Source organism: Rhyacophila brunnea, unplaced genomic scaffold (assembly GCF_057557595.1).
Source record: "Rhyacophila brunnea isolate RB1 unplaced genomic scaffold, BYU_Rbru_1.0 scaffold_6, whole genome shotgun sequence".
NCBI lineage: Eukaryota > Metazoa > Arthropoda > Insecta > Trichoptera > Rhyacophilidae > Rhyacophila > Rhyacophila brunnea.
Window position 1 is genome coordinate 2,163,199 of NW_028233276.1, and position 16,105 is coordinate 2,179,303.

The 16,105-nt window shown below is 32.7% G+C and overlaps 1 protein-coding gene across 1 annotated transcript; it reads left to right on the forward strand.

Moving 5' to 3' along the window:
* Positions 1 to 296: 296 nt before the first annotated feature.
* LOC147065093 (CUE domain-containing protein 2) lies at positions 297 to 16,075 on the forward strand. Its single transcript, XM_085956793.1, has 7 exons — positions 297 to 432; positions 3,772 to 3,938; positions 7,043 to 7,171; positions 8,392 to 8,470; positions 9,157 to 9,283; positions 13,498 to 13,667; positions 14,374 to 16,075. The coding sequence occupies exons 2-7, from the start codon at positions 3,773 to 3,775 to the stop codon at positions 14,570 to 14,572; spliced, it is 870 nt and encodes a 289-aa protein (XP_085812919.1). The 5' UTR covers positions 297 to 432; position 3,772; the 3' UTR covers positions 14,573 to 16,075.
* Positions 16,076 to 16,105: the final 30 nt, after the last annotated feature.

Genomic DNA, 16,105 nt, shown 5'->3' on the forward strand with positions numbered 1-16,105 from the left:
TATTGTTTAGTAATTATTGCCATTAAATAAAATATATTTAGGTATTATGAAACAAAAAGTCGAAGGTAAATTTTTATTATAAAATTATATGAAATTAGAACAGCGCGTGGTGTTAATAGTTGAAGATAAAAAACTTCAGCATATTAATTTTATTAAAAAGAATTCACTAAAATTAATCTACTATTTTAAATAAAATTATTGCATATTTATTTACTTCAAGTCGTTTTGTAGTTGTTTTATAGCCATATAAGTGTATTTATTTTTGAAATTGGCCATACAGCGTCGCTAGCGTCGTCTGTCAAAGAGAGGAATAAAAAAAAACATATACATGCTTAGCGGGCGGCTCGGTAACTATATCGATTTTTCGTGAAAAATATAATTTCTTTATGTGAAGGTTTGAAAATTTTCTTCGGACACGGGCCCATAACTCAGGTGAGGCATATATGTTTCTAAAGGACGCAACCTTTTGTCATGAACTCTTTTAAATATCCATTTAAAGTATGCGGCAGGCACATCTGTCAATCGGTTAGACACCCCCAAACATTATTGACTTGGTTTCGTCCGGGTATTTTTTTGAATATCATTCAGAATTAATATAAACCGATGGTTACGAAACGACTAGCGTCAAACCGATTTGAATTGAGTGAATTCTCTTTGTTAGAGTTTCACGTTACTAAAATTCATCCAGCGAATAATAATTGTGCTGGTAAGTATATGAATTTAATTAACCATTTATACTGAAATCACTGAATTCCACTTCGTTTCTAGCCAAATCTATTATTCCTTGGACCCACGAGTGTATAGTTTATGAATAAAAGTATTTATTTGTTGCTCAGCCATTGCTTGATTTTCCCAGCTATGATGAGAAAAAACTTTCTGTCACCCCACAGAAAAGCTCAATCAAAAAAATAATTTAATTTGATATTCCTATAGGTTTAGAGATGATGCATAAGCAGAACTCTTAGTAGGCCTAACTGATTTTTAGCAAGTTCATTTGTCTGTGTTTCATCATTATTTTTTTTTAGCATAGGTACCTACACACCATTGTGCTCCAATAAATGGGTGTGTATGCTATACTGCCCCCATAAGCAAAAAGGCAGCTATTTGCCAGTCACACTTTAAGTTAATGAGACATTCACGTTTTTTCAACTTTTCTTAAGAAAATTTTGAATAATTTGGATGCATCATTTTATTTATGGTATATGCAAAAATCAGTATATTTTCAATTGATGCTGTGTTTTTGCTTATGATTCTGTTTATACTGTCTTCTTCTTCAGAAAATAATTAGGTACCGTTTTCGCGAAAACAAATGAGGTAATTGTGCCGCAGATGCCCGCATGAGCTTTTATATATATATTTTTAAGAAAAACAGTTTATTCCAGTAGACAATTATATTAAATACCTTTTTCCAAATTGCACACAAATTTGAAATTTTCATACATTTTGATGTATCATTATTGCATTATGCATTTATTAGGTTGGGGTAGGTTAGGTTTGGTTATTTTATGTTAGGTTAGGAGTGGCTTGGTCTAAAAAGAAAGTTATAAAATCTCATGCGGGCATCTGCGGTATATTTACCAAAAATGAAAAACAATGTGTCGATTTTTATACTTACTGATACAAATTTTATGCTGCTTTTGACTTTATATCAGAGCATTATCCGTACACTAACTCAATTTGCCATTTTTGTCGAAAGCTGCCCTTTTCCTTATGGAGGACAGTATAATAATTATTATCCCCCTTCTTACCCCGCAAAAAGATAAACCAAATGACTGACTATCCACATAAAGAAAAAAATTGTACCAAGCATTCTTCATCTATTTGTGCAACCGTTCTCTCAGTATTTGCAGGTTGATCTTCTGATCTTGAGCATTCTGCTTCCAAATGTTGAATTGCATCATTAATTCTCTTCTTTCTTCTTGTCTCAGCTATTTTCACTTGATCGATTACTTTTTTAGAGAATCCCATGGATTTTAATATTCCGCTTTCGGAATCAGAACTCGAAATCCGAATCAAAAAATTGAAAACCATATTGGCAGAGATAACTAACAATTATTTAAATAGTTACAATTAATATGAATAGAAAGTAAATAACAATACCGTGAATCGGCAGCTTTATGCCTATGCAATATGGCGAATTGGCAGTTTTACGCCTATGCAATACTGCGAATGTACGACTGTTTCGACTAGATGATTTTAATATCAAAAAAACATAGTATACCTATGTCATGAAATAATAACTTCTAATATTGTCTAATTCGTTAAAAATAACTAGCTAATGCGGTATTGCATGCCGAGCGACGATATATTAGAAGTAAGCTTGAAAAAAGTATGGTGCTGGGTGGGACTCAAACCTGCATCCATTGGATTCTGGCCAATGTGCTTTACCAAATTAGCCACCTGCACCCTACCAAATTACAACAAGAATTAACTAATAGTCATGCAACTGAAGCACTTCTCAAATATCAATAATATTGGCTTTGTGGTTTTGAATCAAGGTGCCAATAATTATTATAGGTACTTTGATTCTTATCCAACGTCTGGATCTCTCTATTTTTAGTCATAACGTACTTGCACTTTGCACTTGCGCTAATAATTTCATATTATAACAATTTTTTAATTCAACGAATAAACATTCTTCATTGAACATTAACCTTTTGGCTGCCTTAAAAAAGACCTTGGCAGTACCTAACAGGCCAAATATAATTTACGAAAAAAAAATCAAAAAACTACGACATCTCTGAAATATCAGTTGTAACACTTGACAAAATTCAAGGTAAATCGATGGTAAAATCATTAACTAATATCGTAAAATATTTTTGGAACATTTAGATACACTCAGTATTTGTCCTATTTTGAAATTATTTGTTTTACCGAATTATTAGTACTACCGATATATCTCGTATCTGGCGTAGCGAACTTGGACCATTTCATCCTCTTAACAGGAGGAATTCTAAAAATATTCAAAAAAAATTGTAGGTATATAATAGCTTCATAGAACACAATAATAAGATAATAGGCACTTTGGACTATATAAAATAATTGTCCATATTTAGATCTATATGAGAGTTATAAGAAATTCAAAAGTCAAACAAAATTCATTGGTAATATCAATTAATTACAAAATTTCTATGAAATAACCAATAACAAAGACACCCTTATTATTAATAGTAAAAGTAAGTTAATAGACATCCTTTTACCTACATTTCTATGCCGACCCCCGCTTTCGTTCTCTCACACTAAATACGTTGCTGTAACGCAGGGTTTCCCAGACTATGTACAGCGGAACGTGAACAGGTGTTCCGCGAATTTATCAAAAGTCAAAACTTATTATTGTTTTACTTCCGTTTACTACGACATATTTATGCAAAGAAGGATTTTCTTAATATGCTGCAATGAAGTCAAAAGATCAGGAACAGGCTAGACACCACACCAGATATAAGAATTCAACTTTCTAATATTGTGCCCTGATATCAAGAAGATTTGCGATTCAAGGACCCAAAATCATCGAAGTCATTAAGAATTTTATTCACTTATATTTTTGTGTTTTGTTGTAAAATTAATTACTAAATTAAATAATTAATTACGTACCTTACAAAATAAACAAGGTGTTCCGTTAAAATTTCAGGATTTGCGAAGTGTTCCATCGCAGAAAATTTTTGGGAAACCCTGCTTTAATGTATTGACTCCTTTATATAAAAGATTACTATTAAATTTAGTAGCACTGTAGTAAAGTTTGATGAGCATTATCTTATATTATTTTGTCAACAGCATGAGTTCCATCGCCCAACAGGAGTCTCTGGTGAAAGAGAGCCTATTCCAATTTGTGACGAAGAACATTCCCTCGGCGGACTTGAACGTCATCGACGAGATCGTGCTGTCTTATGTCATCTCCATTCTCGAGGAAGCATCGCAAGATCCCTGCTTTGATGTTGAAGGTACACTTCTTTCTTTTCCATGTATTGTCACCGTAGATGTCAAGGTAGCCAGTCCACAAAGTCATAATGCTGAGAAACAGGCATGCAAAGATTTTGTGTGACAAATTAAAATGACATTTTTTTATTAAACTTTTTTGTTTTTAAAGATATAACGGTGAAACTTTGAACACAGAATATACTTTGTGGTGTTACCTTTTTATTATTTTGTACAAATAAAAATAGTATCTTAGAAGTTATGTGTGTTATATCTCTTGACCACTGAATATTGAAATGTACAAAAAATGTAGTCAAAAGAGTTTTGTGGCTTAAATCCATTGACCACTGCATCTTTGATGATTTTAAAATGCTTTTGTATACTTTACTCATTTTCGCCAAATTTGTGGCTTGGCTCCCTTGACATCTACGGCGACGATATATTATATAGTAGTGATTTTAGTGAGTAAATCCTATATGGACTTTATTTGCTGTATTGTTTTATTGTCTATACAGGCAGCCCTCGACTTTCGAACGTTCTATTTTCACTGTTAATAAGCTGTTTTTGCCAAATTTGAAAACAGATCCATCTGTTTGTCTTGTATTTTATAAAGTTTTAAAAAATAAAAATAAGTTCAGAAGAGTAGAGTTTTAAAGAAATATATTTTTTAGTACCTAGTAACTACTTTTAACAGTGTATGGAAAATACACATTCTCGTAGAGAGAGAAAAATATAAACCCAACCGGCTTAACAGGCCACGTGCGCAGCGTAGGTCAAAATGGAGATTTTATGGTATTTTCAGAGCATGATCCTGGACATTCTTAAACATTGTAGATAATCTATTTATAAAATTTTGAAGCCTTATTATCCTTTATATTCATTTTAAACATTTGATGACGGCATAAAGTATTTTTAACTGTTGAAAAAAAAGATTTCTTTTCGGTTAGGTACATGATCAAACACGCGCGTTAACATGATCTTACTCCCTACTTCATTTATCGTATGTCAATTTAACAACAAATTTTAATTGTCCTCAACCAAAAATAACATGTTTGTTCAAGTCAAAGAATCTTTCAGTTTTAATACACAGCCTACTTGAAGTTGGATATGACTCCAACAAGATGCTCTTAAAATTTTCAGTTAATACAAAATATTTAGTTTAGATACAATTTGCTGTATCAAAAAAGAAACAAGAATAGGTAAACAATCCCTATACCTATTTGTTAAAACTTAGTCAAAAGGCTAACAACTTGCGCTTTGATCATGTAGGTACCCACTTCATTGTTACGAACTGTTAGATACCCAGTATGTAATACAATATCAGTTTTCCTGTATCTTATATTATGTGTATGTTATTTTTTATTTCTCATTGTTCTTCAGAAGCAGTCATGCATCATCTTTTATCTGGAAAACTCATCCTTTGTCATCTCAAAACAACACTCGGACTGTTTTTATGTTATATTACTTCGTATTTTTTTTCAGCCCTATTCTGGCCAATCTATCTTTATGCCACTTTTCTCTCGTCAAGTATTTCCGTCAATCTTAAATATTGCAGCGATCCAACAGGTTTTCGACTCTACCCAGCTTCAATGCCGTTTAGTAGGATACATTCTGTGGCACTTTTTGATTGATTTGTTCATATCTGGCAAGTTCACTTCCGTGCTATATCAGACTCCAAACTTACCATTCAATTAACCTTTGGTCCGTCTATCAGAAGTGAAGACTCAATACTAAACGATTATTTGACGTTTACCTTTGTGGCTGTCATCGGATTCATGTAACGCAGATCTCAATTATAATATGATTTCGTAATGTTATTAGATAGCAAATCTGTAATTTCCTAACATTTCAAATTAATAGTATGTCATAATATTTTCAAAATATTATTTCATTATGCGGCCAGTCAATAAATAGCGGGTCAGAATCGATTGGACACCTCACTCGATTACAAGTTTCCGTTAAAGACACATCACACCGAATTGCCGTTATACCTCTTTATTATATTATATCGATTGTACCCTTGTAGTCATTTGAAACAGTAAATAAAATCTCGTCTCCATCATCACAAACAACTACTACCGTATCTCATCTGCAATACCTATCTTCCGCTAAACCAAAGAATGATACACTTTGATTCATAAAAATTATATATACTTTATTTTATTATTTTTGTTACGTGAAATTATTCGATCTGTTAACGTACTAATATTTATATGAGGCATCTAATAACAAAGACAATTCAATATTAGTCGGAAATTACGTTTTCTGTGTCATGCGTAACTAATTAGTTTTATGTTTGTTTCTTTTTTCTATCGTATTTTATTTTCAAACTATAACTTTATGCATATTTATATTAGTTGATTAACCCGTATTTACAAAACATTCATGTAAAATAAAATCGCAATCACTTTAAATAATTTTTTTGTTTTCTGTAAATTGTTAGGTTTTCAAACATGTTTTTCGTGTGATTTTGGAGTGTTTTAGAAATTATAGGGCAGGGATGGCGAACCTATGATTTTGCATGGGACGCGAATTTTTTATTTTGAAGAGAAAAAAAATTACATATTCAAAAAAATACAAAAGAGTTTTACAAATAAATATATACCTACATAATATAAAAAAATAATGACGACATAGCCAAGCGTATTTTAATATTATTTTTGATTTAATTAATTTTTAATGCGATGGATGTGCTTGCACAACATTTATCAATTGCAGCTAATTTCAATGGTATTATGATAATAAAAAAACAATATTCTTTTATAGTGGATCGCAATTATTTATGATAATATCTTTAATAAACAATGTTACAATGAAGATTGATTTTTTATAATAATTGTAACATTATGTCATCTAGTTATGTATGTAAATTGTACGTATACAGTTTGACCTATCACAGGTCATCGTGAGCTATTGTATCGGAAACAGAGGACCATTATAGCATTGAGATTGTATTGTTATTTTATACTAACAAATTTACAGATTTTTTTTTCCCCGGAGAACACGGAACACTAATTAAAGTTTAAAGGTTGTGGGCGGTGGTTTCTATCTACGAATATTACTGGAAGTAATAGAAATTTGTAGTTTTCTTGTATAAATAGTGATTATATATTTTATTTGTATCTTTCAGGATTTGTGGAAATGATGTCAGCCTACTTCCCGGAGTTTTCCGGGATCGATCCGGCCATTGTCTGCTCCTGGATCTTCGAACTCGAAGCGGAACTCACCAGAAGAACTTCATCCGGAGACTGTCAAGATAGTTGGTTCATTTATTATTTTACACGATACGTCCAAGCGAAATTTTTTAATTGACACACATTATTGTCTCGTTGCATAGTTGACAGTTTTGCAAAACAATATATAATATCCGTGTATCGTGTGAATATGTCGATAGTCTAAAGTCTAAAAACATCAAGGGCAACTCTTTGTAAGGTAGGTTTTCTGTGGTTAACTATGAATGTTTTTAAATTTTAGTTTGTTGAGAATTTACAAACTTACTAAAATTTAAAAACATCCAAAAACAAATAATCTGATTTACCGCAGAAAGCCAAACTTACAAATAGCTGCCCTGAAAATTGATGTTTTTAGATTTATCAACATATTCACGCTATTATACACGGATATGGCAACATTGCTTTTTGCAGTCAAACGGTGCTGTCATTTTTCGATTGCCATACAATGGTATACTATACAATATAAATTGAATAATTCCAAATTAATAGTTACATAATATAAACTTTAAATAACCAACCAACAACGTTATAAAATGTTTTGTAATAGTTTATTTGCACTTATTCCACAAAATATGAATATCTACCCAATGTTCCAATAACATGTCGTTCCAATAAGAATTATCAGTAAAAGTAATTAAAGTAATTAATTATATGAATCAAAATAATTTAATGGTTGCTTTGTTTATGGTTTAATTGAATAGATGCGCACACTGCGGATATAGTGTCCATTGCATTCGGACCAAACTATTTGAATTGTGAAATAGATTAACAACTATTGAAGGCATTGGTCAAAAAAATATAAAACTGCATGCAAATTATTCATTCCAATGGTATTTTTTGGTTGATGTTTGTATATTATTATATAATTAATATATGTATAATGTTGATTTGCTGAAAACAGGTAAACGACATTTAATACTATATTTACTCGATATCGGCTTATAAATTCAGCAGCGTTCTTTGAAATACCAATTTAAGTGGGTGATATCGAATCCAAAATTATGGCACCGTATTTGAAAGAATACTCATGTAAAGTTGACAATAATTTATTGTGAGTGTGCTGTGACACTTGTTTGTTGCCAGCGAGCTGAAAACTCTATTGGTTAATAAATGTATTATTAAGAATGTTGTTTCATTAATTAAATGAACTGCTTATGTGGCCCCATGAAAGCTGACTTCAATATGTTTTTGGTGTAGAGTTGTCACTAATTAATAACTGATCAGTAATTGATATTTTTCGAAACAGTTGAACAAGCTGATGAGGCTGAACGGATAAGCCTGACGCTGCAGAGCCTCAGCGAAATGCTGCCAACCATCACGCCAAGGTTTGTCTATTTTGTTTACAAGATTTAGAAAAAAAAGGTTGACATTAAGGCGAAGTCTTCACTGAGCCTTTTTTAAAGAGGCACCTAGCGGAAAAATACGAAGCTTGCAATTTGAGACATTTTTTTGATAATTTACAATTTCAACTGTATTAATGAATAAATATGTATCTGAAAACATTAAAAATAAAAATATTTTTTATTTTAAGTCAAAGACAAACTTACAATTGTAAAAAATGTAATAAAATGTGAATTTATTCTATCGGTCCGCACCCTATTATTACATATATTTTATGGTCATATTTATTATTAAAATTTAGTTTATTAAGTTTTCTAAGCATCACCTAAGCGATTTTTGACAAATTCATAGTTTTAATATTTTTTATATCTATTTTAAAAAACATCGATTTTTATAAAAAATATAAATGTGTATAACTTGAAATCCTTTAAGCAAAGATACTAAATATTCTTAATTTTCGACTGCCATACAGCACCTTGGTCCTTAATGACAGAATTTTTAAATATCTCAGATACATAGTTACTAGGAAAGATTTGTATGTTTACATTTGAGTTGGTAGCTTAATATTGATTCGCCGATATGCAATTGATGTGTATTCAAATCTCACTCAGTCCAAGATTTTTTTCTGATTCTTTGCAAGTGACATATTTTTCAAATTTTTTGTTTGCAGGTCACATTCGAATTCGGAAAGTTCTGATGGTGGAAGTGCTGGCTTAAAACCCGTGCCTGCCAGTCCCATCTATCCTGCTCAGTGTCTCGCCTTGCAGGACATGTTCCCGAACACGTGTCCCATTGAGGTAATTGTTAACGATTTTATACCCACTGTCCCAATCTTTGAAACTTAAAAATTTGTAAAATTTCTTCTTAAATGATTTTGCAAAATATAGAGTTACCACGGTGGAATAAAATTTTTAGACGGAAAGCCATAGACTTATCATTATATTATGGCAGCTGACACATTAGCAGTGATTTTCTCTTTCATGTACATATCTGTACAACTGAACGAGCATCCGTTGTTTACACTATTACACTATGAAATCGCAGTCATTACATCGACTGTTCCAAGCCTAAAGGGTGTTGGTGACAAATCGCTACTATTTAGGAGAGCAAAAAGAGTGAAAAAATTTCATGTTAATGAGAACAACTTCGTTTCTTTCCAAAGTATTGGAGTTTTCTTTTGGAGTACCTATGTATGTAGTGTTAATTTATTGATTTATTCGCAATTAAAATATTTAAATCCCTTAATTTGTTTTGGCTGTCGAAAAATACAAAGTTCATAAAGAAAACACCGAATTGTTTATTTTCTCTATTTAATTCATGTTTTCGTTTGTATTTCTGTTATGTTTTATTTGTTTAATATAATCATGTTAATTTTCGTACGTTACGTTAGTGGTAGGTACGTTAATTCTTATTGGCTTTCTTCCGTTCGTGAAGCTTGGCCAAAGTATTTCCTCGGACATCCGCAATAGCTGATCTGGTACACACCCACTGACTCCGATAGCTGCGAGTCCTTTATTGGTTTTAAAAAATTCCGAACCTTCATCGATGTTGAAAACACCGTTTTAACCACATATTATCTAAATATCCTGGAAATGGCATTGGTAGTATTTTTGATGTATGGCACTTGGAGTGGCATTCGCATTCATACATCTAACAGTACTCTTCAATACATTATACCTTGAGAATAGCCTCTGCAACGAACGCGTACCATTGAGGAAAGAAGGAGGAAGAACACGGGGTGACAACCCAAAAATCCATTACGATTTTGTGGTTGTCACGGTAACGATGGTGGTCACATGACTAAATCGATACTAATTTCATATACATACAAAGTCTTTTTACTGATTTATTTTGGTTCTCGTAATGTGTGCTCCATAATAGTGCCAGAGCATCATGGATTGGCAATATGTAGCGATTTATAATTATTTTTGAGTCAAATATATTTTACTAAAATAAATCACACAAAACACAAGCAATCCTTGAAGCTAATTTGAAACCTTACATTTCAGTTCTTCAGATGCATTCATAAAGCATTTCTTTTGTTGTCACCATCTGTGAATCTGTGAAGGGTTCCCTCTCTTAATGATTTCCTGATGCATAATACAGCTTGGAATATTAACATTATTTGAAGATCGTATTTAGTAATCAAATCTGATCTTGATATTTTGTTATTTAACTGGTTTTTTATGCATACATGCATAAACAAAAAGTCACTTGACGTTAGCAAGGCATAGTTTCGACAATCCCTATGTAAACTCGGACATCTACAAAAACGTAATTTTACAGGAGAGCTATTTGAAGTAAAAATTTTTTGTTTTCTACTGAACTTCTATGCTTTTATTACTAGGCACCTGAAATTCAGTGAGTATTACAAATACTATACACAGTTTATTTACTCATTATTACATTCTTTCTAAATTATATACTTTTGGTAGAAATGTAGTTGTCCGACTTTACGTCGAATTCCAAACATCCGGTAATGAGACAACTACCACATGTCTCACTTTATGTGGAAAAGAATTCATATTAATTATTAGCAACTTTACTTATTACTATTGAAATCCTCATAATTTTAATTATTTAGAAGAATATTATCTTCCTATTAACTAACATTTTTTATTTAGAAAATCTTCTTTTATCAATAATAATGTAGATGTTTATCTGCTGTATCCTCATTTTTTAATTGGCTTGAGTGATTTCTTTATTCTGAAGATGACTATTAAATAATTTGGATTGTTCCTCAGTGGGACTGTAATTGTTCAGCGAATAAAACAATAATCACACTGCAGTTGAACTTGGTTATTACGATCTCGGACATAGCGAGATCTCGGATGTAATGAGGAAACATTTGTTGACATTTTGGTTTATGATTTTCTACATACATTCACTCTTTTAACCAGCAACTTATCGGATAAACCGAGTTAAAATACTGTTAATGTGTCGATCGTTTAAAAACATTTCGACCCTAAGCAATAAAATCCGATCGGACAGGATGCCGCCGGGGACGGATTACGTTAATGACACTAGTTAAGTGTCTAAGTACCTACCTAATTGTTGTTTTCCCGACAATAATGAAAAAGTATCCACACATATGGTTGAAAAATCCAAGGTTTGTGAAGTCTGTAGGTACTGATACCGGGGAAAAAAAGGAACTCATGAGTACCTTGGTAGATGTGCGGATCCGGTACCACTTCGGGTTGGAGGTTATGTGGACACCATGGGACATAGTTATTGATAACACATATTTTGATTTATTATCCTGCGCAGGACAGCAATTTATTCAGACTAACACATGGGCAAACAATAACAATTTTACAATATCGCTTACAACTGAGATCTTAAATTAGACACGGCACTGGCGAACTGATTTGTTTGGGCACGTTGTTTATTACTTATTACATTATTTATTATAATCTTGCGTGATAGGCGTCACGTGGCAAGATATCTAACTTATTGAATGGGCAGTTATATTTTTATTTTTTTGCTGAAGGCCGACGCCCACTACCTACGACACGACCGGTAGTTACATCGTGAGGGTTTTGTTTCAACTGCCGCGCCAAAAACTATATTTACAGGGCGGGGTAAGGGGAAGTCGCTTGACAAACTTGCGAACAAATTATGGTGAATTTGCTTGCTGTGTGCCTAGGGCAGGCCTTCTGAGAATCCCTCGGCTCCTGTCACCAGCAAAAGATTTTCCCCGCGTCGTCCTGGCAAATGCGTTTCGCGATAACATTTACTTAGGTTTTTCAGGGGTTATAAACTTTCTTCAGGGGAGCCGGATATTTTTGTTGCTAAATTGTTGATTTGGAATTTGAAACTGTCACGCACCAGGGTTTTTTCCGTTTGATAACAGTACCTACTAGTGTTCATTACAATAAACAACATCTTTTGTAGTTTATGAAGGCCATGCTTGTTTCGGGGATTTTTACGATGGTTTTCAGATTTTCTATTATCGACTTTTTGTGACAGCTCATTTAAAAATACCTATTCTCTGATATAACGAACGAAAACAGTCAAATTAATGCATGTGCGTTTCTAACGTACTTTATTAACGGCCACCTGCACGGAGTATATAAAGACAACTGGCCACCTACACGATGTACATAAAGACAACTGGCATTTATCTGTTTATGTGACCGGAAGTGATTATCTGGTGTCCGATGTAAATACGGACATATTAACATATCCGTGTTTACGCGGTTCATTTAATAAAATTACAGTATTTGTCCGTTTTTACCAATGACATTATTAATGGACGACGCACTCAATACAGTAGCTAGCAAGTAAATTCGCATGTATAGGTAGACGAAACGCAATTTCCATTATGCGATATCATGCATCGGGAATTTATAGCAATATGACCTTTATTGTAATGGCGTTAGAGCAGTGTTTCTAATGACAATGTTCATTTGAGCGAACCCGTTCGAACCGAACCATTCGGCAAATCCAACAAAAAGTATCAGGAATTTATAGCAATATCACCTTTATTCAGTGTTGCCATCTTTTTCTATGCTGATTATAGTACAAAGGCATAAAAAGTATAGTATTTCTGATAAATGTATAGTACAGGAACATTTTTCGTCTTGAATCCTTTAAAATTATAGTATTTTGGTATATTTCGCGTAAAATTATAGTATTTTACATTTTTCGCGGAATTAAAATTATAGTATTGTACTATAATTATAGTACGGTTGGCATCACTGCCTTTATTGTAATGGCGTTAGAACAGATTATGCCATTCGGCAGACCCGACAATAAAGTGAGTGTCATTTTCTTTTCCAGATGATTCGTCCATATTAATGTCATTGGTTTTTACGTACATTTTTTTTCCGATATTAAGTGAAATTTTTTTTCTCTTAATTTTATATCAAGGGGGAAGTTGGCAGGAAAAAGTACAAAATTCTTTTTTGGTAGATGTCCGAGTTTACGTTGGGACCGTCGGTTTGCTGACCAATGAAATGGAAAAGAGTAAGTGACTTAAGTTTGCTATACATGTTTTTTGTGTATGCAGATCCAGCAATGCGTGAGCATAGCGTGCGGGGAGGTGGAACGTGCAGCCGGGCTGGTGCTGCACCGGAGGGAGAGCGGTCAGGCGCGTGCTGCTCCCCAGCTGCCGCCCCCTCCTCCTCGCAATCACCACACCCTCAATGATCACGAACTCAAAAATAGGATTATCAACAGGTAAAGATTCACCAGATAGATATCCTGGGTCTGTTATACGTTGTAATTGAGAGAATTTTCAAATTTATTTGGACTTTTGAAACTTCTGAAATTTTAAATAAAACAATTTTTTAATTTATTTAAGAAAACAAAACATTGTGGACATAAAAAATCTAAATTCAAGACGTTCACAAATGGAATCTACATTATTTACCCTCACAAGAGGAAAGAAGAAAAAAATAAGAAACATAAACAATTTTATACAGTAATTTAAAGTTTCAAAAACAAAATGCACAGCACATCATTGAAAATGTCTATGTCTTTAGAGAGAGCATTGACTAGTCTTGCACCCCTCGCTAATGGTGCCTGATAGGCTTGACCCGAGGAAACAGTTCTGACCCAGGATACCTCATGTATGTAATTGACAGGCGTATGTATAAAATTTTTAATTCTTTAGGGCACCAGGAAAGGCAGTCGTAAAGTAATCGTTTGACGAATTATTGAAAAGAAAATAATTATATGTCTTAAAATAAAGACATTGAAGAAATTTCTTCTGGACGCGCTCTAAAATAAGCTTGTAGAAAACTCTAAACTAAACTAATGAGACATAGAGTGTACTTATGGATTCTTGAATGGTTTGGCTTGTAACTACATAATTATATGTTTCATATAAAATTAAAACAATTTTATAATATGAAATGTTTACACACATTTACACATTCCACAGGTACTCGTACGTGGACAAAAGTTCTGATTCAAAAGAGCACAAACCCCTCGCCCCTAAACTGGAGCCTAAGAAGATGGTGCGCTACCGTGACAATAAGATCGTCTCCCTGAAAGGCGAAAGATACACGGAAGTCTCCCGTACCGGACAAGAAGAAGATCCGAATCTCAAAAAGCCAAAAAGACCTCACTGTCCCCCTTAACCCGTGGCGCTCAAGGCCTCTGGCTTCCTTCATTGGAAACCACCATTATCACTTCACAATTCTTCAATGTATGTTATCGTTAACTCGAATTACGTTATCATTCATGTGGTACCTCCTGTTTTAATTTATTCAACAAACGGCATCTATGTATTTGTCTATTTGTTAATAACTTATTGTCGTGAATGTATCACCATTATATTTTTATCGATGATGACTGTTGAATTACTCCTATCTTGTGCGATATATTGTAATAATTCAATTGTACCATGCAGAAAATGTATGTTTACCTTTGATCATAAACCTGAATCCAACTGTACGTTATTTAATAATAAAATTGTACTTTCAGGTTGTATCGTCCCCGTTGATTGTATCAACAACATTATGGTAGCAATAATACTTGGGTTTTTGTTAGAGATTTTTTATAAATCTAATTTTATGGAAAACATTAAAATTAACATACCTATATTTTTTGTAGATTGTTCGATTCGACGTCATATTTTTACTATCGTATTCTTTTTTTGCTTCTCAAAAGAAAGTAATTCTGAAATTACATGTTTGCAACAAAATATCGGAGATAACGGCAATTCGACTATAAAAACCAAACGAAATTTAATGTTATTGTCTGAAAATTGTGATATCAAAATGGTATTAATAGTTAGTCTTTCGTTGTCATCAAAAAGAGTTGTTGAAACAGCTTTGAGACGTAGGTTATTATTGATAGATGGTTGTGTTAACGGAATCTTATCAAGGGTGTGGTCCGCAGAGAAGACTTGTGATTTTATAGAGGCATTTAAAATTAAGTATCGTTTTCGCCAACAACACAATGACGACAAAATTAGTAATTTATTTAATAATAACGGCGAGTCTACAAGTATTTTACTACTCTGTAGTATTGCCAGTATTTCTTTTTTAAATTTTACTATCCCATTCGAATCTCTTGTTTATTATTACATTTTCAAAATCTCGATATTTTATTTACCGTTTTTGTGTTTACTGTTTAGTTTTTCACTGCCGACACGTGTATGCGGCGTGTTTCCATTGTTGTCACCTGAAACGTTTTTGATTTCAATATTTGAAACTATGTGTGATATTACGTCTATTAGTGATGCATTTTTAATTTATCCAGGGTCAACAAGATTAAATTATTACTCAAATTACGGTTGTGAGTTTGCTGTATCTTTTTCGTGTAAAGATAATATACTTAAGCACGGCGATTCTGATGAGACGAAATTAATTTTTCACCTCGATTTACCATCACGGCCGGTGCACTGTGTCGCTACAGATTGTAGACAACACTATCATTTGTACACGTCATTTTTCACGTGCTGTTTTATTATTTCAATTCTGATATCATTAATCAACACATTGATCATTATTCTTTATAGGTATTTTTTATTACTCCAAAACTATTATTCTTGCAGTTGGTTACCTGTCTCAATATTTTATTTCCAACAAATTTTAAATTTCAATGATCAAAAAAAATCTAACAACTTATGGCAGCTGAACAAAATATTCAAATTCTTTAATGATACT